At 53.0% G+C, this 25156-nt stretch overlaps 9 protein-coding genes across 9 annotated transcripts; 4 read left to right on the forward strand and 5 right to left on the reverse strand.

Annotated features, from left to right (window-relative positions):
* Nucleotides 1-348: 348 nt before the first annotated feature.
* RPL27B (60S ribosomal protein L27B) lies at nucleotides 349-1432 on the reverse strand (the record flags this gene model as incomplete). The annotated part of the gene is made up of 3 exons (XM_062911292.1): nucleotides 349-734; nucleotides 799-1135; nucleotides 1370-1432. The coding sequence occupies 3 exons, from the start codon at nucleotides 1430-1432 to the stop codon at nucleotides 727-729; spliced, it is 408 nt and encodes a 135-aa protein (XP_062767315.1). The 3' UTR covers nucleotides 349-726.
* A 157-nt stretch (nucleotides 1433-1589) lies between these two features.
* Nucleotides 1590-2094, forward strand: QC763_308455 (uncharacterized protein; the record flags this gene model as incomplete). The annotated part of the gene is made up of 2 exons (XM_062911293.1): nucleotides 1590-2008; nucleotides 2067-2094. The coding sequence occupies exons 1-2, from the start codon at nucleotides 1863-1865 to the stop codon at nucleotides 2092-2094; spliced, it is 174 nt and encodes a 57-aa protein (XP_062767316.1). The 5' UTR covers nucleotides 1590-1862.
* Nucleotides 2095-2262: 168 nt separating this feature from the next.
* Nucleotides 2263-3066, reverse strand: QC763_308460 (uncharacterized protein; the record flags this gene model as incomplete). The annotated part of the gene is made up of 1 exon (XM_062911294.1): nucleotides 2263-3066. The coding sequence occupies one exon, from the start codon at nucleotides 3064-3066 to the stop codon at nucleotides 2263-2265; it is 804 nt and encodes a 267-aa protein (XP_062767317.1).
* Nucleotides 3067-4169: 1103 nt separating this feature from the next.
* Nucleotides 4170-5426, forward strand: QC763_308470 (uncharacterized protein; the record flags this gene model as incomplete). The annotated part of the gene is made up of 1 exon (XM_062911295.1): nucleotides 4170-5426. One exon carries the CDS (start codon nucleotides 4170-4172, stop codon nucleotides 5424-5426), a length of 1257 nt encoding a protein of 418 aa, XP_062767318.1.
* A 2109-nt stretch (nucleotides 5427-7535) lies between these two features.
* QC763_308480 (uncharacterized protein) lies at nucleotides 7536-8494 on the reverse strand (the record flags this gene model as incomplete). Its single annotated transcript, XM_062911296.1, has 2 exons — nucleotides 7718-8494; nucleotides 7536-7653 (listed from the first exon to the last, which is right to left on the reverse strand). Exons 1-2 carry the CDS (start codon nucleotides 7840-7842, stop codon nucleotides 7536-7538), a joined length of 243 nt encoding a protein of 80 aa, XP_062767319.1. The 5' UTR covers nucleotides 7843-8494.
* A 1752-nt stretch (nucleotides 8495-10246) lies between these two features.
* Nucleotides 10247-13107, forward strand: QC763_308490 (uncharacterized protein). Its single transcript, XM_062911297.1, has 6 exons — nucleotides 10247-10303; nucleotides 10336-10926; nucleotides 11027-11096; nucleotides 11165-11245; nucleotides 11331-11681; nucleotides 11749-13107. The coding sequence occupies exons 2-6, from the start codon at nucleotides 10916-10918 to the stop codon at nucleotides 12781-12783; spliced, it is 1548 nt and encodes a 515-aa protein (XP_062767320.1). The 5' UTR covers nucleotides 10247-10303; nucleotides 10336-10915; the 3' UTR covers nucleotides 12784-13107.
* Nucleotides 13108-14631: 1524 nt separating this feature from the next.
* On the forward strand, nucleotides 14632-21954 carry CHK1 (Chk1 protein kinase; the record flags this gene model as incomplete). Its single annotated transcript, XM_062911298.1, has 1 exon — nucleotides 14632-21954. The coding sequence occupies one exon, from the start codon at nucleotides 14632-14634 to the stop codon at nucleotides 21952-21954; it is 7323 nt and encodes a 2440-aa protein (XP_062767321.1).
* Nucleotides 21955-22742: 788 nt separating this feature from the next.
* QC763_0056490 (uncharacterized protein) lies at nucleotides 22743-23843 on the reverse strand (the record flags this gene model as incomplete). The annotated part of the gene is made up of 1 exon (XM_062905813.1): nucleotides 22743-23843. The coding sequence occupies one exon, from the start codon at nucleotides 23841-23843 to the stop codon at nucleotides 22743-22745; it is 1101 nt and encodes a 366-aa protein (XP_062767322.1).
* Nucleotides 23844-24030: 187 nt separating this feature from the next.
* Nucleotides 24031-24897, reverse strand: QC763_0056500 (uncharacterized protein; the record flags this gene model as incomplete). Its single annotated transcript, XM_062905814.1, has 2 exons — nucleotides 24031-24521; nucleotides 24720-24897. 2 exons carry the CDS (start codon nucleotides 24895-24897, stop codon nucleotides 24031-24033), a joined length of 669 nt encoding a protein of 222 aa, XP_062767323.1.
* Between the last annotated feature and the right edge of the window lie 259 nt (nucleotides 24898-25156).

Here is a 25156-nt window from a genome sequence, read left to right on the forward strand (position 1 = left end):
AGAACCCATTTCCGGCTTGTAGTGCTGATACCCTAGCAGGTTGTGGATACAATAACATACAATAATCGATACTACAAGTCAGTAATAGGTATAATAACATCAACTTATGCCCTTTAAACAGAAAACGGGCCTTTGACTATCTCCCAAGGCCTATTAATTATCCTTCGAGGTACGGTTCAGTCCCTTTGGCAGTGCCAGTTATTTTGTCAACAGCGTACTTAGGTAGCTACAAGAGTTCACCCATATCTGATAGCAGCACGAAGCAGATGACAGAGTTGGAAAGGCTATGGCTCACCATTCGAAAAGCTCAGCGGCGTGGCGCAAGCAAGGCTCAAAGTCACAACGGAGGGGACCAGCAGGCATTCTCAACAAGCTCGATTCATCGTCCAAGGTAAGCGTGCCCATTTCATGTCCAGGACCTTCAAGTCACTGACGGACCACGCAACCTTCCCGCGGGCATTTCCCCCCTCTATCGGACCCAGCCCGTGGTTCTACCTCTCCGGGCCCCGGTCATCATTCATTTGCGTACCGGTTGTGGATATCATGCACCTTTTGGACCAAGGGATTTAAACGCGACGCGACAAAGAACGCCCGGAACACACGTGTGGTTCGTTCATGCCGTCAAATTCTCAGCTGAAGAGCCATCAGATTTTTATTCCGTAAATGCTGAATACAGCCCCAAAAACCCGTTCGCCCCGCCCAGCCGATTCAGGAAAAAAGGACGATTTAGAACTCTGTTGGCGGTTGGTTAGTCAAGACTGTTGCTCCCAAAGCCCAAGGAGACCGAGGAAAACATACTGAGAGGAGTGAAGAACCATCTGTTCTTGCCGCTGGTGTAGCGCTCCTCAAGGACCTTCTTGACGTTCTTCTTGGCGTCCTCACGCTGGGAGACCTCCTTGAAGGTATCGGCGGAGATGGCGTTCTTGAGACCCTCGAGCTCGAGAGTGTAGCGGGTGGGCATCAAGTGGTTGTAGTTGATGACCTTGATGAAGGGCTTGACCTTCGACCGCTTCTCCTGTCTGGTTTTGGACATGCGGCGGGTGATCTTGCTGGGGTAACGCTCGATACCGGCAACGATGGCGTGGCCGTAGGGGTGGTTCTTGGAGCCGGTGTCAACGGGCTGGATGATGACAACCTGCAGAAATCGCCCAGTCAGTACTCTTGTTGTCCTTGCGCAATATGTTTCCTTTCTGTAGTTCTCCCTCCCCACGGTCGCCGTCCTCGCAAATGTCCGCTCCGATTCCCGATTCACTCCTCTCAGTCATCCAACCATTGAATTCCCATTTCCCATTCGATGTTCTGCTACTCGGACACTCGATGACTGGCGATTGGGGGGTGAGGAAGATGGGTTCGGTGAAAATCGTCGTACCTTCTTGCCGGCATAGCGGCCCCTGGTGACAAGGCACACTCTCGAGGTCTTCAAGAACTTCATTTTGTCGGTTCTGTTGTCGAAGAAGTAGGTTAGTTACTGGGGAAGGGGAAAAGTCGTGGAGACAATTTTTTTCGAAATGGCAGCAAAAGAGGGGGGGCGTGACATACCTGTTGTTGCCTTTCCCTGGAGGTCGACTGCGGGCACGGAGAGTGAGAGACAGAACCGTTCTTGAGAAAGCACCCGAAATAATTTCAGTTTGTGGGCTGCCAAAATTCGAGCGGGCAAGGCGGATTGGCCCGTTAAAAAATTGATGACTAAGGAATGGCCAGTGCGCCAGGTTCCTTGCTTCACTCTTGGCTCGGCGTGCCAAGCCCCCAGCTGCAAAAGGTGGGGCAGCTCGAGAGCGCAAGCAAGACAACTGCGACTTTGAAGTTCAATCTTGCAAAGTCCAACCCCTCCAAGATATTGTCCAGCAAGAATAACCACAACCATGTCTCCCCCAAGATACATCATCTCCCGCGCCGCGGACCCCATTTTCGCCGTATTCATTGGTCTCTCTGCAGCTGCCACGAGGATCAACCGTGAGGAGAAGGAGAAGGGGAGGTCTACTCAGCAGACTCTGGAGACACTCCGCAGGTGAGGCTATTCACATGTGTCCGGGCGCAACATTTTGTATTTACATGTCATTGTTCAGGCGCCTTAGCTTCCCAAAGAACTCGTAAAAATGTATCGCCTATCTACATACCATATATAGCTAGCTACCTTAGCTACCCTTCGCCCAACGAATGAACCACCAACGCCAGTTACCCTATGCAGACCGATAGAAAGACATTCGGATATCAGCGCTTGACATCATCAATGATACTTCCAACTCCCATTTCATGTCCGAACTATGGAGCAATGCCCGGCCCATACTCCTTCTTCATAGCTTCGCGAACCATCTGCCCGCATAGCTTAGCTGTTGGGTTTGTGCTCACAGCCAACCCCTTGGCGATCTCGTTGCCGTACCTCCCGCCCAGGGCAAAGTCTGCAGAGGCGTGCTCTTCAAACTCGATCTTTGTCCACTTCGCCTCCGGCCGCTCCTCATCAACAAGCACGGATTTTGTCAACATCAGCTTGGAAGTCATGAGATATATGGCGGCCCTTTGCGTGTGAGCATTGGATAAGGTCTTGGCCACCTGGGGAGAGAGTCGGGAGTATCGTGTGGTTGGCGTAAGAAGCAAGATGGCTCGGTCGAGATCTCCTAGAAGAATCTTCCCTACTCTGACGCGCTCAGCATCACCGACATTCTGTCGCAATGCTTGTGGTAGCCTGGGAGCGTCGGAAACCAGAATCGCATCGCCATAAAGCCGCCTAAGCGCTTGCGCCCTGTTGTTGTGCGCGCTCGCATACTGAGGGTATTCTTCGATGAGCTGGTCAAAAGATGCAACTGCTTTGCGATATCCTTCCAAGACCTCCTCGCTAGGGCCTGTTCTTGCTGGGTTGGCTTTGAGGTTTTGGACCTCTACGTTCTGAATGGAAAGGATGATATCACGCTCCCTCTGCGCGATGGATTGATACAGAGCCGGGTCGGAAATGTACGGGTCTTTTGGGAGAGTCGAGTCGACCTGAATCGCCAGAGCCGGATCATATTCGGGGTCCTTAATTTTTTCGAGCACGTTGATATCGCGCTGGGTCAGGTCAAGGTAAGCCATGGCGACAGGGGAACTTTGGCTAAGATGAATCGGCGGGAACCTTGTGACTGCTTTCAGCTGGCGGCTTCTGTATCAATTGGCAACACTGGCCACAACTTGGAGCAGCACTACCAGTGACAAACAATGGGTGGTGTTGTGTATGTTTCGATTGGAATGTTGGTTGGATATAGGAGACGTGGGGGAACAGCAAGCCGGGACACGGCGGCCTTGGACCGATCAATTCAAACCACTTGGTTTTCTACTTACTAACCACAGCAGCCAAGCGGGAAAATGACCGGTCTCGTGCCTCGAATCATTACGGAAAGAAGCTCATGGATTTTGAGTGTCGCAGGCCGGTGCTGACCGTTGCCCCTCCGTCAGAGACCGAGCTCGCCGGAGCTGGGTGCGGCACTCGGCCAAACGCGGCTTTGTGCGGCTTTCCCAGGGCGATCACTGCTTCGGTGCCATTCCGCTGGGGCTCCACCACCCGAGCATGCAAACAATAATCCTCGATTCGGCTTTATCGTCATTGTACGTATGGTACCCAGGGATTAGGTTCGTCTGAACCGGGAAGGAGGAGGAGGATGATACGCACTCACCCGCTGTTATTCAGCGCTATTCAGTCGGAAAAGCTATGGGAAACGAAGGCCACGGGGGGACGGTTGATGTCTGCGTTTAACGTGGTGGAAACCAATCAAAGGATCACGGAAGATTGCAGATACTGGAGCAACGAGTTGTGGGTGTTCCTGGTGCTCCTTTGATACCATGCGGTGTTCGATCGGGAGAGGCTCCAGCCATGCCTCGTGCACTGGCAAAACGATAAGCTCTACCCCAGGTTTCGTGGGGGGGTGACGTGCGCGGATGTCCTGGACTTATTCCCCGTTTCCCACGAACGGAACTTGGGAGAAGACAAGGGGCTTGTTAAGCCGACCTCAGACTGACTTGGTTGGATAGTTCTGACTTTTATATAAGTCTGTTCTTATTTCCCCTTGGTGGCTTTGTTTGTATTCCAACGCCCAAGAGAGATTCTGTGTAGCTATCACGTCGTCATCCTCCCTCAATACCTATCATACCTTTTAGAGTTTGTCCTCGACTGCATATCGCATCAACTTTGGTTTGTGAGCATGTCCCCATCTGCCATCTCGGACACCAACTCCCACTCAAACGGCTACTCAGCCGACTCGGACTACGCCGTCCAGGATCCCAACGGCGCTCCCAACAACTTCAACGGCTATGACCACATAACCTGGTGGGTCGGCAACGCCAAACAGGCCGCGTCCTACTACAACTCGTTCTTCGGCTTCAAAACTATCGCCTACAAGGGTCTCGAGACCGGCTCTCGATACACGGCCTCCTACGTGGTCGAAAACGCTGGCGTCCGTTTCGTCTTCACCTCCCCCATCCGCTCCGCCGCCCACCTCCCCGAGGACGATCCCATCTCGGATTCTGACCGCGCCCTCCTTGCCGAAATCCACGCCCACCTGGAGAGACACGGCGACGCCGTCAAGGACGTCGCCTTCGAAGTAGACAACGTAGACGGCGTCTACGCCAAAGCCGTCGCTAACGGAGCCGACTCTGTTCAACCCCCTCAGTCCTTCGGCGACAAGGAATCCGGCCTCGTCCGCACAGCCGTGATCAGAACCTACGGCGACACAACCCACACCCTCATCTCCCGGTCCACCTACCGCGGCCCCTTCCTCCCCGGCTTCCGCGCCATCGTCCAGACCAAACCCTCCCCCATCCCCATGCCCACCGTTCCCCTCAAAAGAATCGACCACTGCGTCGGCAACCAAGACTGGAACGAGATGGTCTCCGCCTGCGCCTTTTACGAGTCCTGCCTCGACTTCCACCGCTTCTGGTCCGTAGACGACAACCAGATCTGCACCGACTTTTCCGCCTTGTCCTCCATCGTCATGGCGAGCAGCAACAATCTCGTGAAAATGCCCATCAACGAGCCCGCGCCGGGCAAGAAAAAGTCCCAGATTGAGGAGTACGTCCTTTTCAACTCTGGCCCTGGGGTGCAGCACATTGCTCTGCTCACCGAGGACATCATCACCACTGTGTCTGCCTTGAGGGAGAGGGGGGTCGAGTTTATTAATGTGCCGTCTACGTACTATGACACCATGAGGCAGAGGCTCAAGACGGAGAGGAGGAGGTGGGAGCTCAAGGAGAGTCTGGAGACGATTGAGAGGTTGAATATCCTTATTGATTATGACGAGGGGGGGTATTTGCTGCAGTTGTTCACCAAGCCTTTGATGGACAGGCCGACGGTGTTTATCGAGATTATCCAGCGGGAGGATTTTGAGGGGTTTGGCGCGGGGAATTTCAAGAGTTTGTTTGAAGCTATTGAGCGGGAGCAGGCGGAGAGGGGAAATTTGTAAATATAGCCAGGGGTTAACTTGCATTTGGGGCGTTATAATTTGGGATGGGATTCATGATGGCATGATGGGAGGTAAAATTGATATTTGGGATTTTGTCAACAATGATCAAGAGTTGTTTGATCATCTGTCTATGTCTCGGAGTGACATGAGAAAAGTGGTTGGCTATGGATGTTCAACATATGCGGACTTCGAATATACAATGATCTTTTCAAATAGGACATGATTTCCGCTGAAGGACAGAGACATCCTGAGCGTGAATACACACATGAAAGCTGTATTGAACTCAATGGTTGTTTGTTTCGTCTGATGAAGCCATCAAATCTCACATTCGCCATATGCACCGAGAATTCAGCAATCCTCTCAGAGAAACTCCCATTCTCCTATGTAGTACTAAAACAGATCCCTACCCCAAGCCCCTTATCCCTCTCCCTATGTGCCCCGCTTCCTATCATCATGCATGTCCCATCCATGTCTTTGTTACATGTTGTTCATGACGCCCCTTTTGTAGACCTTTATTTCCCCACACGCAAAACTGAAAAAGAAATCAAAATCTCTTCCCCTCTCATCTTTCGCTGGTCTATGTATGATAATGGTGTGTGAAGAAGGTAAAATAAAAAACAACAGATCCGCCATTCCTGAATACTCCTGCCTTTCCACCAGAGCGAGCCAAGGAAAAGGAGCTCAAAAGAAGTTGGCGAACAAATGAAGGTAGTTAAATATGTGCTGGAAAGAAGTGGCGCAGCGCTTGCCAAAGTTCGTGGTCATCAGTAGAAGGTAGTCTTGGTCATTTGTGGTGAGAACAAAAGCCGTCAGTGTCCCATCAAGTTGTGGTGTGTGTCAGTTGTTCTCGAACGAGTGTGGAGCTGGACGAAGGCTCGATTAAACTCCGTATAGGGTTAACACTAAGTGGGAGAATTAAAAAATGTATAGGATGCCATTAATTCCCCGTCCGGTGGGCGTCGTCGTGTCGTCTATAGTCTGGTGATGCCGATCTTGTTCTTGGCCTCGTTCAGGTATTCGGTGGGGTCCATGCCCGGCGCATAGGTAGGGGCGAGACCACCGAGGAGGACAAAGACGGTCATGACGGTGAAGAGCATGATCGAAATGCGGCGGAGGATGGGGCGGCGGTTGCCAAAGTCAGCCCATTGGCGACCAGCCTCGCCAGCATAGCCCTTGATGGCCTCGTAGCCGAGCTTGTAGTAGACCATGCCACCAAGGGCGATGCTGTAACCAAAGAACTGGAGGCCAGTAACCTGGGTGCCCCAGATGATCATGGAGGCAACAACAAGGAGCACATCTTTGAGCACACCGCAGAGAGTAAGGACGAGCGAAGAAGTCTTGCCAATCTGTGGGGAAGGGGTTAGCAGCGTACGTGGCGTTGCGTCTGAGGAGGGGCCAAGACTTACCAAGAAGACAACCGAGACATTGAGGGCGAAAGCGCACAAGCCGTTGAGGAAGAAGGTCATGAAACCAACGTCATACACCTCCTGCATGCTAAGCTTGGGGAACTCCCAGAAGAGAGCAACGACAAAGTTCATGGCAGCGCAAACTGGGGCGAAGTAGTAGAGCGACACCAAGGGGTCCATCTTGAACTCAGCCGAGCTCAGAAGGCGCTGAACCATGGTCAAGCGGAGGGCCTCGAAGGCAATGCCGAAGATCTGGTAGATGAAGCCGATCCAAACGAACTTGATCTCGCCAATCGACGCGATGACCACACCGACGACAATGACTGAGACGTTGAGGAAGACCTTCAGATTAGGCTGAGAGACGCCGAGCGCCCAGCTGGAAAAGAGGACGAAGACAGGAGTGGTAGCCTGGGTAGCACGGTTAGCCCAACAATGCGCACGTCTGTAGATTCCAATCGCTGCAACTCACCTTGAGCATCTGGATGAAGGCAACGCTAAGGTAGAGATAGGTCAAGTTGCCGCAAATCAAGCTCAAGCTGAAGAAGAAACCAATCGGAACAATGGCGCGAAGGTAGACCCGGCCAGTCATCTTGACCGTCTTGCGGCCATCGAGGAGAGTGGTGTAGCGAGCAAGGAGCTGGGTCATGACGGTAGCGAACACCAAATGGAAGGTCGTGAGGATGACCGGGTATTCTGGCAAGTCTTAGCATGTGTTCTGCTTCCTAGTGCATTCCTGGTTGTAGGCGTCCTTACCGAACCCGAGCGTGGAGAGAATCCATTTGTTGAAGAGGATGACGGAGGAACTCAGGGAAATCCAGATGCTACGAGACAAGACCAATTAGTTATCTGAGCATTCGCGTGGTTTTAGGAGTGTCGGCTGCTCACGTCACGTAGAAAGCCGGATGGAGTGATGGCTTGGGTGGTTGCGACTTCTCGACGTCTGGGTTGACTGTCGGGAGGGTATCTCGGACCTGCTCGCCAGAGGCGCGAACCTTCTCGTCGACGCCCATCTTTGCAGTCGTTGTGTTGTTAGATCTGAAGGCTCCTCGAGGGCTCGCGGATGGATATCACGTCGATGTCGAGAGAAGGGTAAAAAGCCAACGTCGAGAAATTTGAGACGAGGGTTGGCTGCGGCGCGGCAGGACGTTGTAGGTCGTGCTGCGGTGTGAACAAAACGAGTGGATGGCCAAGCCAGCTGCGACCGTATGGGAAGAAGAACTGCGACAGTGAGCTGAGGAAGGAGGAGAAGTGCGGTGCTAGGGGTGCTAGGAGGCTTTGTTTGTCGGTACTTCTGCTTGGAGTGTGCCTCGTGATGTGTAGGGCTGGGCGAGGTTGTTGCTTGGATGCTCCTCGACTTGGACTTTTTTTTAGGGGGGGACGCCTGTGACGGGGATGGGGGCAAAGGGAGCGTCAGGTTCTCGAAAGGGGAACGCGGGTTGTGGGTAAAAAGCGACAGGGGGAACCGGTGGTGGTGGTGGGCACTCGGCGGTGCTGGGATGGGTTGCGTTCTGTCAAGGGTGGCCAATCACAGCTTTATCTGGGAAATTGGCCCTGGCTGCGAACAGATTACGGATTACGCTCCCATACGTAACCAACTGCAACCGTCAAAAAGACTGGACTCGACCCTCGAGCATCGACCATCGTGACAGCGCAAGGGCAGTCAATTCACACAGTCACTTGTCTCTATTACTTGGTGTCTTCTTCTGCCACAGGCAGAGAGCCAGAAACACACAAAGATGGCACCGTGGGCGGTCAAGTCCAGGGCTTACTCCTCGTCACAGTCGTGCATTGATACGGCCCGCTTCGGCCACAGCACCTACCACGGTCTTCAAGCTAGCCAACGGGCAGACAAACGCTTAAACACAGCGGGAACTAAGCCAAATCAGGCAATGTGCCTTTGTTCCAAGACCTGCCATCATAGCATGGGCATGAATCCTACCAGGGACAGGAAATGAAGTTGACGACATCACGGTCATGGATAGATCTACGCGAGAGATATAACTAAAAAAGCAGATTAAAGATCCGATACAAGTGGGTGGCCGATCACGTCAACTTCAACATCTACCAAACCTCACAAACCTGGTCAGGGGCGATAGAAACAGGATGTGTCAAATCAGCAGCCATCCGAGGGCCACATGTTGCTCTGTACCATATCTCAAAAGCCAATGGCTGTTGAGTCTTCAATGTTTCCTATCTTTGGAACCCGAAAATCTCCATCGATACTCCAGTTCAGCCAGCAGCCTGAGACGTGATCATTGGAAGTCGTGGAGTAGTCCTTACGAATCTGCAGCATTATTATTAGTGTAGCGATATGTAGATCGAGCAAAGTTCAGTCCAGTCTGCCCCATCGCACTGGTTCATGTTTCCCTGACTTTTTTTTTCTGTTTGATGTCCGTGTCCAACAATAGAAGAGCGGCATTCTCCGGCGGGGTCCAAAGGCATGGCATGGCATCAGTCGTCAAGACGGCCGCCGCAGTCTCGAGTTTTAAGTTTCTAGCCATTGACGAAATGTTTGTTGTTCCGGGAGAATCTTCTACATCTGAATACATGGTCATTTGCTTCAGCTCGCTGTACGAAACAGTCGATGAACTGCAGCTCGCCGGGGCCGTCACGAAACAGCACCGGAGGAAAGCCGTCGGACCTGTGGCTCGTCGGATGTCTGAATCGTACGGCCATATTAACATGGATTTTCTGCGAGGTTGTCTTTATAGGCTGTTGAGGCAAGCTGCCTTGAAACAAGTTCGATGGGTACAAGAGCTGGGATCCCTTTGCGGAAAGCTCTTAAAGAAGCTTACTGTCCTCCCTCTTCTTGCTGCTGCAACCCGTAACTTGGTGAGGCCGTGTTACTCGGTCTGTAACAATAGCCAGGACAAGGTTGCTCGATGTTGTTGTTTGTTTCTTGTTGGGGCCCGTTTGAAGCCGTTGAGCTAGGGATTAACATGCGGCCACGCAGCCCATTGCTGATCATAGTTGACCGCCCCATGGAGTTGAAACGTTGAAACAGGCGCAGCTTTGGAGCTCATGTGCCGGTCCCAGCCCAGTCCGACGCAGCAGAAGAGGAGGTCATACAGGACCAGTTGGAGATGCACATGCAGCACAAGCTCTTTTGCCTCTCGGGATCTCGCATGCATGTATGCATCTGTGACCTCTGTGCCCCTCATCATGACACTGACACTGAGGATTTTTGGAGGCGTGCTGAAGGCTGGAGTGTCTCCGTAAAGCTTGTCAACTCGAAACTGGGCGTTCCCTGCTTGCTGCGGGCTGTTTGCTGTGAGAGGCTTCCCCACCATGTCGTCTGGAATCGCATCTCCTCATTTTAATGTCCTGGGGTGGTGCAGAGTGGGCGTTGCGGTTGGTGGTTCGGATGCGAGTCTGCGATAACCGCCTGTCAATCTGTGTTGCAGTCATTTTACTTTTTCATAATAACCAGCGTCGAAAAACAAAAATAAATCAGCGGAAAAGTACCGACAGGCACACACACACACACACACACACACACACACACACACACACACACACACACACACACACACACACACAGGCACACACAGGTACTTGTACAGAACTAAGGTACTCCGTACTGTACTCTGTAGATGGGGTGTGATGTGAGCTCGATGCGATGCGGGATGTCACGGCAGGGGTTCTTGGATATTTATTTCTTGGGGCTAGCTGCTCATTGGCGGATGGAATAATTTTAGCCCCTCCATCAGGACCCCCTTTTTTTCTGGAACTGGAAGTCGCGGTCTGGCCTAGCAACCAGTCCAAAGCGTCCAAGCAGCACCTTGGATCAGCACCACGACACACGTGCGGTCACCGCCTTCCTTCCAGGGCCCTGGTTCATCTCCCAGAAGAGGGGGTAATCTGTGTTGCTGCCCTGTTCCTGCTCTGTCCGCTCTGTCTGCCCATAACCCCCACTAAGAACCTTCCCAATTTCCTGACCTGATCGCATTGTCTTCGTCTTGATCGTTGCTTCGAACAAGATAATAAACAGCCCGCTGCTCGCTCTTTGTTTCACCAGCAGTTTCTCCTTCTGCTTCTGCTTTGCCCAAGCTTCTTCCTACCTTCCAGTTGACTTTCTCCACAATGGCTGACATGTAAGTTCAACCTACCTTGACGGCCTCGTGCTGACCGCCTAGAGCTCCCCGTTGGGCTTTGAATTCGACTGTTATACTAAACTCAAACTCTCCTCGACAGTAAGGTCGACGTTCTCGTTATCGGTGCTGGCCCAACCGGTTTGGGTGCTGCTAAGCGTCTCAACCACATCGTGAGTTTACCCCAGGCGCTGGGACGTCGCATACCGTTTCCGCGCCCAACTCACTGACAACGCAACAGAACGGTCCCTCGTGGCTGATCCTCGACGCCAACGAGAAGGCTGGCGGTCTTGCGTCTACCGATGTCACTCCTGAAGGCTTCGTAAGTATCTCGATTCATTTCATAGCCCGTTACTTTATCTGCAAGTCAACTTTGGGCAGCTGCTGATAATCACCGTGTTGCTTAGCTCTACGATGTTGGTGGCCATGTCATCTTCTCTCACTACAAATACTTCGATGACTGCATCGACGAGGCCCTCCCAAAGCCAGACGACTGGTACACCCACCAGCGTATCTCATACGTTCGTTACAAGGGCCAATGGGTTCCCTACCCATTCCAGAACAACATCTCGATGCTTCCCAAGGAGGACCAGGTCAAGTGCATCGATGGCTTGATCGATGCCGCCATGGCTGCCCGCGTTGCCACCGATAAGCCCAAGAACTTTGACGAGTGGATTCTCCGGACGTGCGGTGAGGGCGTTGCCGACGTCTTCATGAGACCCTACAACTACAAGGTGTGGGCTGTTCCCACCACCAAGGTATGAGGACCCTGCGTGTGAATGACTCTTGCGGTGAGCATCTGGCTGACTTGGCTGCTCACTACAGATGCAATGTCAGTGGCTCGGCGAGCGTGTCGCTGCCCCCGACGTTAAGCTGGTGACCCGCAACGTTATCCTCAACAAGACTGCCGGTAACTGGGGCCCCAACGCCACATTCCGCTTCCCCGCCAGAGATGGTACTGGTGGTATCTGGATCGCCGTTTCCGACACTCTGCCCGAGAAGAACAAGCGCTATGGCGAGAAGGGCGAGGTCACCAAGGTCGATGCCGACAAGAAGGTTGTCACCCTCAAGGACGGCACCACCATCGGCTACGACAAGCTGATCAACACCATGGCTGTTGACCACCTCGTTGAAAAGATGGGCAGCCAGGAGTTGATCACTCTCTCCAAGGGTCTCTACTACTCCTCCACCCACGTCATTGGTGTTGGTATCCGTGGCGAGCGCCCCGAGCGCATTGGCGACAAGTGCTGGTTGTACTTCCCCGAGGACAACTGCCCCTTTTACCGCGCCACCATTTTCTCCAACTACTCCCCATACAACCAGCCCCAGGCCGACGTCAAGCTGCCCACTCTCTACAAGGCCGATGGCAGCAAAGCTGACTCGAGCGAGGCCAAGCCCGGTCCATACTGGTCCATCATGTTGGAGGTTTCCCAGTCCACCATGAAGCCAGTCGATGAGGAGAACATCCTCAGGGACTGCATCCAAGGTCTCATCAACACGGAGATGATCAAGCCCGAGGACGAGATCATCTCCACCTACCACCGCAAGTTTGACCACGGTTACCCCACCCCATCGCTCGAGCGTGAAGGTGTTCTCAAGGAGCTCCTCCCCAAGCTCCAGGCCCAGGGCATCTGGTCTCGCGGTCGCTTCGGCAGCTGGAGATACGAGGTTGGCAACCAGGACCATTCCTTCATGCTCGGTGTGGAGGCGGTCGACAACATCGTCAGCGGTGCTGTCGAGTTGACCCTCAACTACCCCGACTTTGTCAACTCCCGCGCCAACACGGAGCGGAGACTTGACCAGCCCTTCTACAGCGCAGGGACACCCCCCAAGGAGCTTCCTTCCAGGGAACGGGCGTAAGTGGTGATGGGATATCCAGTCGGCGATAGTGAGCGCCGGCTATATTGGTAATACAAAGCATATATGGGAATGGGAGCGGGAGTTTTGCGTGTATAGCCTATCGAGATTTGGGCCGTAGGTGTTGGGTTGGGGCATTTACTTGGAATTTCAAGTAGGTATGCGGGAACGGAATAAAACGATTTCCAGTGACGGTAAAGCAAGGCATAGAGAGAATTCCTGCCAGCTACACGTTATAGAGTCAAAAGATAGAACTAATACAGGCTTGACGGCGTGAACATTTCAGGGCATCGGATCTCTCTGCTAAGGATGCTTGATTGTACTCTGATGCGGATGACATTGCATATGTTGTGTTCAAAAAGTCAGACATATTGATCTTGTCCCCCGCTCACGTGAAAGGCTGAGCTGAGACGTGGGTGCTGAAGAGACACGAGGCGGCCCGGCACAAACCAGGGGGTTGGCGTGCATTTTCGGTTAGGAATAAGAGAGTGACGTCAACGGCGCGGCAGCTACCAGACGACTTTAAACCTAACGGCAGCCGATGTCCCAAGACGACTCGGGCTCTCTGGAGAGGAAAGAAAAATGGCCATGTCCTATGGGAGGTGGCGGGTGTAAGTGATATCTACATTAGAAAACCCTAGTGTAGGATATTATCACACGATGCATGGCATCTGCCCTACTATGCTTGGGCGCGCATCCGGGCCAAGGCAAAAGTTCGCGCGCCTGTTCCGGATCCGTAATTTGTTTCTGCGTTAAAAAAGCACAGGCGCAGAAAGAGGGGCAAGCGATTGAGCCACAAGCTACACGGGCACCGAACAGATGGATTTGGAGCCCGCTCGCTGGGGAAATGGGAAAACTTGGAAATCCGACCACACAGCAAACCCACTTCGTCCTGATTACGGTTTCTGGTATTGCCCATTCCATCCCGGCCATCCCTCCATTCAACCTACCACCAGCACCTACCTATCTTATCCCACATTCCCCTATCCACACTCACACACACACAAACAACTTGCTGCTGCCCGTGGTGTGCTGCTGCTGTGTGATTTGTGTGTGGTCGCCTCGAGTGGTTTTGTTTCCTACTCGACTGTTCCAAATTTTGGACCCGCCCTGCCGCCACCCACTCACTGTCGGGCCCGGGGGTGCCGTTTCTCTTTCTTGGACTTGCGTTGGGGTTTACTTGGCAGATTTCCTCCTGACCGTTCCGTCCTGGCCATCGTCTGCAGCTGGCCCAATCCTGAGATCTACCTGACCGTATTTGACCATCCTGCACCACCAGACCGATGAACTCGCACTAATTTGTGACCACCTAGGTACTCGAGCTCACCTCAGCCGGTCAATCTTTTGTGTTCCTTTTTGCCTACGAGTGCCGTCTGATACCCCATACCTATAACTATACCTACCTATACCTATACCCTAGCCGGTGTAGCTGTTTACCACTCACCAGTCACCGGTTCACCGAGCTGTGATAACTCTCTGGCCGCCTAAACTCCCGCCACAACTTCGCGACATCTGACCACCCGCCCCCGCGCTTTTCCCGGCACTTCCCTCGCAACTTGAAATCCAGCCACATTTCCGGCGCTGGCCGCTCGATACCGCGCACGAAGGAAACTCGAGATATCTCGTTGCTGCAACGCTGAAAAATTTGGATCGAGTTTCGTGGACTCGACTCAAGGACCCGCTTTGTCTCTGCCATTCGTTCGCCCCCGCTTGCCGACATCCGTTCCCCTCTCCAGCATCAACAGCTTCGAGGCCATGAGCTGAACGGAATATGACGACCTTCGCGACCACCCCTGCCTGACGAGCCTGTGATCCCTGAGTCCGCGGGGCTTTGTTCGAGTTTCCGCGACTATGGATACCGCCGCGAGGCTGCTCGACGAGCAGCTCGAGTCTCCGGCCCGCCTCTTCGAGAGGCTGCATCAGATTTCTGGCTATGTTTGGGACGACTCAAGGCCACCATTTCATTCAACCTACGATAATTGGCACATATATGGGACGAGATTTGTTTCGCCGTTTTCCAGCGGGGGGGCTGTTCCGACATCACCGGCGCCTCATAACAGTCCAGCAAGCCAGCCGGGCGTTGTTGGTTTCACCCTACCTCCCGCGCATCGACCGTCCTCCCGCGACCACCGCCCATCGACATCGTCTCAGCTTAGCGAAGTCGGCAGCGAACGTTCCGCCACCTCTCCCCCAGTAATCCCGCCCACTGGGTCCGATGTCCCGGTGATAGAAGAGCCGGTAGTGGCTCGGGTGTCATATCACGTACTACGAGAGGAGAGGACTTTTCATATTTTTAAAAGCTTGATCGCACACACCGATTCGAGTGCCGAACGCGAACGGATAGTAAAACCGCTCGACATAATTCGACTTCCAGCTTTACCAGGAGATAGAGGGGCCGTCATTGTCACAGTCTATGAGGATCCCGGGCCCAACTACCTGTGGGATGTCTTGGATTTAGGACCTGCTTTTTATTATGCGAAGAAGCATGGAGATGGGTGGGAGCCTTCCCGTCCTGGGCACACTGGGCACAAACTAGCCCCTCCCATCAGCTTACAGCACTTTTTGGATTTTGCCATTGGGTCGGCGCAAAGTCTGGAAATGATCCATCATGGGCAAGGCACGATCCACGGCGAAATACGTGGCGACACATTCCACTATAATGTCGAAACAAATAAGGTGAAGCTGGTGTGCCTTGGCTCAGGATTGAGATCATTTGAGCATGGACTCACCAGCACCGGTTGGTCGGCCTTATCAAGAGAACTAGGCGCAAAGCACAAGCTGCAATACATCAGTCCCGAGCAAACCGGACGGATGCCGGCCGAACCGGATACCCGGACAGACATATACTCGTTAGGTGCTCTGTTCTGGAGCCTTCTTACCCAACATCCCGTATTTCACGGAGAATCCCCCCTCGACGTTGTACAAGGCGTGCTCAGTCGCAGGATACCCAGCATTTCAACATTCCGAATAGATGTCCCCGAGGTGATTGGGCGTATCATCCAGAAGTGCACCGCAAAAAATGTTAATGACAGGTACTATTCCGCCAGCGGTCTTCGGCATGACCTGACCTGGGTGAAGAAGTTGCTTGGGGTGGGAGATTTACAAGCTTTGAAGGACATGAAAATTGGCACCAACGACGTCTCGTCCTTTTTTAGACTGCCATCATCGATGATTGGACGGGAGCGGGAACGGGCCGAGCTCCTCAAAGTAATCGATAGAGTGGCCAAGAGACACAGTCTGGCTCTGAATGGTGCTGCCGCACATCGCCAGTCTGATGGCTCTAACGTATCGACCGAGGTGGACGCTGCCGATGTTTCGAGTGATGGAGCCAGCTCTGCCGAAGGGACGAACCGCTTTGGGACCTCAGTTACAAACAAGGATCGACGGAGCAGTCTTTATCACTCTGCTGTGGGCGTCGATTCCGTGGGCGCCTACACAGAGGTCAACTCGTCTGGGGCCGTGAGACCACCCCGGCCGTGGGATCGGCAACACAGCGTGTCTCTAAAAGAATCGGTCCAGAGCGCGGAAGCAAGCACGTCAGAACCTTCCTGGCGGAGTGCCGCGGTGGCAACCAACGGGACCGACTCTTCAGCGGCTAGCATATCCCGACCACTCGGCCCTGCAAAATATCGGAAGCAAGGCCAGTGTGAGATTGTGATGATCGAAGGTGCAGGTGGGCTCGGCAAGACCTGTCTGGTTCAGTCCGTTCTGGTGGATGCCCGCAGAATGGGCTATTGCGCAACAGCCAAGTTTGACACTGCAAGGAGGACAGCCTACGGGCCCCTCATCAAGCTGTTGTCTTCCCTTTTCCGCCAAGTCTGGGGGGAGAGGAACACAGATACCCCGTTTCATCAGGCTTTGAAGCAATCCGTCCGTCCCACATGGCCCACATTGCACAAGGTGCTAGGGCTTCCTGAGCATATGCTCCCACGTCTAGATACGCCCCTTGGGAGATCATCTTCCAGTCCTCAGCCTCCGAAATCTAACAACTTGAGGAGGCGACCTTCTTCGCCAGAATTCTCTGGCGCTTCTTCAAAACTGGGAGCTTCCTCGGCTTCTTCCTCGGCCCAAAGCACCCAAGAATTCCTTCGAGGCGGCTCAACTACCAAAGTAAACCGTCTCGCCAACATCTTCCTCGACGTTTTGCGACTATTCACACGCCACAAGTTTATCTGTTTCTGTTTGGACGACCTTCACTATGCGGACGACGAGAGTTTGGAGCTCATCACGCAGATTGTCAATGCCAAACTGCAGATGGTGCTCATAATCACTTACCGTCCAGACGAAATGTCTCCCGAGAAGCTATATACAATAACAAATCCGCCAAAGTCCGAGGATCACCTTCGGGCTTGTTACCCCATAACCACCAAAATCACGCTGGAGCCACTTAGCGAGGAAGAAATTCGAGAATATGTCTCCACAACGCTCTCGTTACCTAAAGATCAGGTCGTCTCGCTAGCTCTCGTTCTCCAGTCAAAAACAGCAGGAAACCCCTTTTATATGAGGGAAATGCTCAGTGCTGGTCACCGCAAGAAGTGTATCTGGTATGACTACACTGAGGGCCGGTGGAAGTTTGACCTGGATCGGCTGTTTGAGCACTTCCGTGGGGAGCAAGACTACGACGTGCTTGATACAGCATTTATTACCCGTCGTCTGGGAGAGCTACCACAGGAATCGAGATCAATCCTGGCCTGGGCTGCTCTCATTGGGCAGACGTTTTCCCTCGATCTTATCGAAAAGTTGATGGAAGGCGAGTTCTACTATACCGACGACAACCAAGACGGGAGTGATGACTGCGCCATCCTTCCGCATGGGAAGCAGGACATCTTTGCAGGGCTGGAAGCTGCCATCCAGGCGTACATCATCATCCCAGGAGACCGGGATGACCAGTTCCGCTTCGCTCACGACAGATATATCCAGGCTGCGTCTGCGCTCAGAGAGTGTAACTCGCTCAAGATGCACTTCGTCATTGCTCGCACGCTCCTCGCGCATTTCCCCAAATTCCAAGAAAACACGGCTTCCCATATTTGCGAATCAATCGAAGTCATCAAAATGCGAATATCGGAAAGGGCACCGTTCCGAAAGGTCTTGATGGAGCGGGCAGGAGAGGCGGTCGAGAGCGGCGCGCGACCCACAGCGGCAAAGTATTACAGCAATGCTCTAGCCCTGCTGCAGTCGGACCCATGGAATGACGATGCGCCGGATGTGTCGTACGAGGAAACACTCCAGCTACATCGTCGGGCTGCTGAGTGCTTTTTGTACATGGGCCGTCCCCCCTCGGCAAACATGCTTCTGCAGACAATGATTGAGAACGCAAGGTCACCGCTTGACAAGACTCCTGCTTGGGTGCTGCAGTCGAGAATTTTTGCTCAGAGCGGTGACTCTGTCCAGGCCTTGACGTCGTTGCGGCAGTGTTTGCGGGCGTTTGGCGTCAATGTGGACGAATGTCCCACCATGAAGAAATGCGACGAGCAGTTTGAGAAGCTGTCAGTCAAGATTCAAAATATGGACCGTCAAGACGTCATGAATCCACTAGCGTCAAGCGATCCTCCACCCGAATCTCTGGTATCCCTAGGAGCCGTGTTGGCCGAGACAACAAGTGCTGGCTGGTGGAGCGATTGCGTCGTGTTCTACCAGCTTGCCCTGTTGATGGTCGAGACTCACTTTACCAAGGGTCGCTATCCGCAGTCGGGCATGGCGTTTTTGCACATGTCCATGATTGCACTCTCTCGGTTCAACATGGTAGATTTTGCGCAATCTCTGGCGAGCATCTGTTTTGATTTATTACAAAAATCATCGGACCCATTTTCCTTGGTCCGGGGCTACATGATCTACGCCAATTTCATCGGCAACATTCAAGACCTCACCGGGGCCACTGTGGAGCAGCTGGAAGCCAACGTGCTGGCGGCAGCTCCCTTGGGAGATAGAGTCTCCGTCATTCTTAGCTTTGGGCTTCTTGCTCTGCTCAAGTTCTTTGCCAGTCAGGACTGTGCCGAACTCGAGGTTTACTGCCAGTTTGCCTGCGAAGACATCCCCAGCTGGCACCTCGACACAAAGGGCGGCACGCTTCTGATAAGTGTACGCCAGCTTTGCCGCGCTCTGCAGGGAAAAACCCGAGCATCTCAACCGCTTGAGGTTATGAACGATGATCAGCACGACGCTTCGACCTACAAGAACTGGCTGAATACGCACACCAACAATGGCGGCAGGTCGCTCCTACTCTACGAGACAATGGAGATCGTACCGCTCTTCCTCTACGGACACTACGGGCGAGCCATCGAAATTGGAAAGGCGTGCTTGGAACAGGCGGAACTTTTGTGGTCCGCTCGAAACACCAGGCTAGCCATGTTCTTTTACGGCTTGGCTCTGGCCGGTACGGTGCTCCGGGAACAGCAGGACCCTCGCGAGCCACCAAAAGGGGACCCCAAGGTTCGACGTGATGAGGCGATTCGCAAGGTGGAAGAGCTCAACCGGAAGATCAAGGATTGGAAGGCTGTTCACAATGTCAACTATCTTGCCTGGTCTAAGCTCCTTGATGCTCAGGTCTCGGAGATGCTGGGCAATCATGGGATAGCCATTCGGCAATACGAGGAGGCGCTCGACCACGCGTCAGAGCATGGTTTTGTGTTTGAGGAGGCACTTGGAAACTACCTGATGGCCAACATCTTCATTAGGAATGCTGCGAGGCGGTCGGCCAGGTCAGCCCTTCGAGATGCTGTTAGTCTGTACCGCCAGTTTGGTGCTACGGGCATTGCGGATCTCATTGAGACTGAGCACAGTATTCTTCTACATGGGCCGGCTGGCAACCTTCGAACGTGTGATGCCGGGGTTCAGACGGACTTCTTCGGCGATACAGCGTCGGTTCAGTACCGTGGTGTCGACACTGAGGAGTCGCAGCAGTCGACGCGTGCGGCGGTGGCGGCGCTCAAGGGGGAGCGGATGATGGCGTGGAGAGGGTCCATGCAGCCAGAGGCGGGGGCCGGTCTGCCTGCGCTTGATATGATCGATCTACATGGCATTCTCACATCTTCGCAGGCCATCTCTTCGGTGTTGAGGGTTGATGAGCTTCTCCGGACTATGTGCTCTGTGATCTTGCAGGCTTGCAGCGGGTCTGCGACGTTTGCTGCTATTATTGTTCAGGATGAGGGCAGTGTAGATTGGTGCGTGGCTGCAAGTGGCGATTCAGAGAATGGTGCTACGGCTCATATTCCGGGTATTCCGCTCAGCGGCACCGATCTTGTGCCTGAGAACGTTATATTGTACTGCACTCGACTGCGAGAGAAGGTCTTCCTCCAGGATTTGGTCAATGACGAGAGGTTTGGCAACGTCAGCGACCAGTGGCTACGCAAGAACCCAAACAGTAAGGCTGTCATTGCTGTTCCTATTCGTCATGGGAATAGCAAGCCTCTGTTGGGGGTGCTCTATCTCGAAGGCCTCCCTGGATCGTTCACAGATCGCAACGTTACTGTGCTGGAGCTTCTTGTCGGACAAATTAGCATCAGCTACTCCAATGCCTTGTCCATGAAGTCTGTGGAGAGGGTCTCGGCTGAGAATATCTCCATGGTTGAGCTGCAGAAACAGGCTTTGGCGACAGCGATCGAGGCTGAGGCCAAGGCCAAGAATGCTGAAGCAGAGGCCATTCGCAATGTCAAGCTTGCTGAGGAAGCCACAAAGGCCAAGTCAATATTCCTTGCCAACGTCTCGCACGAGCTGCGCACGCCACTCAATGGTGTCATTGGCAACTCGGAACTTCTTCGTGACAGCGGCCTCAACAGAGAGCAGATGGAGATGGCGGATTCCATCAGAGTATCGGCAGATTTATTGCTCACTGTTATCAACGACATCCTCGACTTTTCACGCATGGAAGCGGACAAGATGAAGCTGTACATTATCGCCTTCAACCCGGAGGAGATGGTCCGAGAGGTGGTACGAGCAGTCTCTTACAGCAACCGGGAGAAGACGTCCAAAAAGAACGTTAAGATTGTCCAAGACATCAATCTCCCGCCTATGCTCATCTACGGAGACCCGATACGTCTGCACCAAGTACTCGGCAACCTGATAGGAAACAGTTTGAAGTTCACCGAGGACGGGTCCATCACCATCGGCGCTCGGATCGACGAGGAGACTCTTGACAAGGCCACCTTGACGTTCTGGGTCAAGGACACGGGCATTGGTATCTCCCAGCAGCACCTCGAAAACCTGTTCCAGCCCTTCAGCCAAGCAGACGCCAGCACAGCGAGAAAGTATGGCGGTAGCGGTCTTGGGTTGAGTATCTGTAAATCCTTGATCGAGACGATGATGGAAGGCACGATCCAGCTCGAAAGCGAAGAAAACGTCGGCACCACGGCCTGGTTCACGGTTACTTTTGAAAAAGCCAAGCCAGAGGTGGTGGCGGGCGACGAGCAAGCTCTTGCCAATGGTGACGACGGCCTGCTCCCGGTTGAATCCGCCTACCGGCAACAACAATCAAACTCTGAAAACCCGTCCGACAGCATCACACTGACAGGCGGTTTCCAACCTTCCTCCTCCCACCCTCCACTGCCCCCGGCCCCGCCAAACCTAACCCAGATCCCTAAAGATGAGCTGAGGATCTGCATAGCGGAAGACAACGCCATCAACGCCAAGATTGCGATGCAGTACATGCAACGCTTGGGTTACCCAAACGTGGACACGTATGAGAACGGCCTCAAGGCGGTGGAGGGGTTGAGGGAGAAGGCGAAGGAGGGGAGGCCGTATCACATCATCCTGATGGACGTGCAGATGCCTGTGCTGGACGGGTACGAGGCGACGAAGCTGCTGAGGACGGATGAGCTGGAGAGCGTGAGGAAGGTGCTGGTCATTGCGATGACGGCGAGCGCGATCCAGGGGGATAGGGAGAAGTGTCTGGCAGCGGGGATGAATGATTACTTGGCGAAGCCGGTCCGGGGGGAGGTGCTGAAACGGAAGCTGGAGGCTTACCTTGGGGCGGGGGGGACTACGCCTGCTAGCGGGGGGCCTGTTAATGTTGCTTCTGCTGCGGTTGGCGGTGTAGTGGGGAATGGGGTTGAGAAGAAGAAGGTTGCGGGGGGTGAGGTGGAGGGTGAGAAAACTGTGGAGGTTGATGGTGAGCGAGATAAGACCGAGGTAAAGGGGAAGGGGGATGAGAGGGATAAGGGCGGTGGTGGTGGGCATTGACTAGTGGATGTGGTCACGGTTGGGGGTTGTGTTGCGGCTGGGGTGCTGGTGGGTTTGTGGTTTGTGTATTGAAGATGTTTTGTTGTTGTTGTTGTTGTTGTTGTTGTTGTTGTTGTTGTTGTTGTTGTTGTTGTTGTTGTTGTTGTTGTTGTTGTTGTTGCTGTTGTTGTTGCTGTTGTTGTTGTGACAAAGTTTGAATTCAGGTTGTATGTTGATGGTGGTCGTGGGTGTTGTGAAAAAGAAAGAAGAAAGAAAGAAAGAGGAGAGAGAGATTTATATCATGAGCATTTGCAATTGGGGAAATTTAGGGCAAAGGGATATCTTTTTTTATCATCATTTCTATATCATATGAGAGAGAGAGAGAGAGAGGTTGGAAAGTTTGGGACAAATTTACTTTTTTTTTTTTTCTTTTTCTCTTTTTCGGGGGTTTGGTATCTCTTTTTGGTTGTTGCTGTTGGTTTTTGTTGTTGTGGTTGTGGTTGTTGTGGTTGTGGTTGTTGTGGTTTGCGTAGATACCTTTATGCATGCATATTTTAGGTTTTATGTTTTCTCTTTTTTTTGGATGTTTGGATTGGGGATAGGTGGCAAACTTGATGATAATTATGGTTATGTATGTATGTACTATGTGCCTAGGTTTTTTGTCAGGTTTGGGATGGATTGGGGAAGGGGTGGGGGGGTGCGGGAGTAAATGTAGAGAGGAATATATACGTATTGTATACCTTGTATATATTCTCGCGGTTCACTTGATATCATCTAAATCGAGATGAAGTTACAAATGGCTGGGTGTATCAATACAGAAATATCACCCTCTCCTCCGCCAAAGAGTTGAACAAGGCTGAAGCAGGTGGTTGCTCTGTGTATAGCCTCGACATATCGTCACCTGGTCCTGGCCCAACGAAGAGACCTACTCGGTAAAAGTGTTGGTGTTGTGGGGAACCACCACCACTCGTCTTTGGTGGTGGTAATGGTGGGAGTAAAGGATATAAAACCAGACCAAGCGGGTCAATGCTGCTATACCGACCCACCAAGGCCAGCTGGCAACGGGAGCGGAGGAGGTCAGATTTGACGTCGTCGTCGTCGTCGTCGTCCAGTGTCCTCTGGTTCGTGTGACTGTTGTTGTGGTTGGGTGCAAAATCTAGCGTAACGAGACAGAGCGGGTGTAGGTTATATCGGAGCTCGAACTCGGTCGAGACACGGGGGCGGTGGTGGTGGTGGTGAATTGGTGATCCGACGGAGAAGACCCGCCTATTGTCTGGCATGGTGGCAAAGTCCAAGACTTGGGTTGTGATGTGGAGGTGGGGGTTTGGTCGGATGGCGCCGAAGGGGTTCTTCTCCCCCAGGGGGGTGGTGTTGTGTGTGTTGAGGATCTCCATTTCGGGTTTGAAGTTGTCGTTGTTGCTGTTGAGGGGATTGTGCGGGTATATCCCGCATTGTTTGTTGTTCAAGATTGAGTGGGTGCATCCTCGGGAGATCTGGCTCCACGAGGGTAGGTGAAGCTCGTGAGATTGGTAGTGCAGAGAGTTGATGTAGTTTGGTAACGTTGGGGTTGCTGTGGGGTTGGTGACGAGGTGCCAGAGGATGCTTCGCGGGATGTCCTGTCGCCAGTAACCGGCTATGTAGTCTTTCTCTGGGTCGAGAAAAGCATCAACAACGCCTTTGCTTGCTTTTAGGTATCGTTGGTACGAGCCTGCCAGACCTGAGATGGTAGGAAGGAAATCACTCCTGTCTGTGAACGATTCGGGCAGGATTTTGCTGTAGGCTTGTATCAATTCCAACCAGTTATCCAAGACTTCCGACTGAGTGTGGCCGCCTCTGGGTTGGTAAAGGTTAAACACAGCGTCGTTACGCTGCCATATTTCTGCTTCGTAACTGCTGTAGGAAGCATTCATTGTTTTGGTGGTTTTGGAGCAGACGAAGTGAAGGTTTTGTTTTCCAAACACGATGCTACGGAGGGATAAAGCCCTCTCTTGAAACACCCAACCTCTCCTTGCCCACCGACTGTCCGTTTTGAAATCCTCATGTCGATTATCCCTGGCGACAAATGCGATCCTGAGGCTTGTCACTACAGAGGCGTAGTCAATATCGGCTTCGACCCCTCAGTCGCAAGCAGTACTGCCCGGAAAAGGGCGCAAAGGATGACCGGTATGGCATCAAGATCCGATGCTCTGGTTTAGGCTGGAGGAATCGCTGGCGACAGCTCTGTGAAGAAGCAGCGCAGAGGGTGATAAAGGCGTTGCCGTAGATCTTGTGCATATCCACGCATTGTCGGTCCCAGTCAGCTGGATCGTCCTGCGAGATGCAAAGTGCATCAACCCACAGGTAGCGCAGGGAAAGGGCCCTGGTCATGGCAACCGCATCCTGCACCGATAGAGGTAGCCTTTTGAACCCGATCCCAAGCCGGTGCTGGACGAGACTTCCTTGCGTCAGTGTGATTTGCGCGCGAGCATCATCATCTGTCGAGCCCCAGCAGTAACTGAGAGCGGCGTACTTCGGAATCTGTGCTGCCGTGAAGGCTTCTTCGCGTGCCACCAAACGTAACTCGGTGCCCTGTACGTCCAGTAGCCTCTCTGGGCAAAAGAAATCATCCGCCAACTACTGGTCGTGCTTCTCACACTCGACAATCTGGCCACGGGCCCAACGAAGATAACTGTCTCGGATGTAGTCTTGCCTCGGCTGCAAGTACAAGACGGTATGCAGATGTTCATTATCTAGAGAGGTCAGTTTCCCAAGTCGACAGTGGAGCGAAGCGGTGCGTGTACCCATACTCGGAGCGGCTTCCGCAACCCACTTGATAATAACCGGTCTAGAGACCTCGATGGGAAGGTTGTCGTCAAATACAACTCTCAAATGGAGTCCGCTGAAGCTGGCAATCGTATCCATATCAGGGTTCTTCCACACGCGGTATGCTCGAACTGTGATCCAGAGCGGCTCTGGCCCTCGCATTCGCTACGAGAAAGCCGGGTTCGAGATGATACTGTCTACTTTCGGAACCTTTCAAGAGCAGAATTTCTCGCAGTGCTTTGCAGAACTCGCATTGCCGAGACGCTTGCTTAAGACTCGGTAAGTTGGGAAAGTTGCCGAGGACAAGATATTGTGTTGTATGTGCCATAGTGAAGCAATCCCACCAGTTTCCCCAACCCATCTTCTCCGGCATCAACGTAAACGCATCATCATATCTCAGAGGCAGGGATGAGCTGAACGG

This window comes from Podospora pseudopauciseta, chromosome 3 (genome assembly GCF_035222475.1).
Source record: "Podospora pseudopauciseta strain CBS 411.78 chromosome 3, whole genome shotgun sequence".
Taxonomy (NCBI): Eukaryota; Fungi; Ascomycota; class Sordariomycetes; order Sordariales; family Podosporaceae; genus Podospora; species Podospora pseudopauciseta.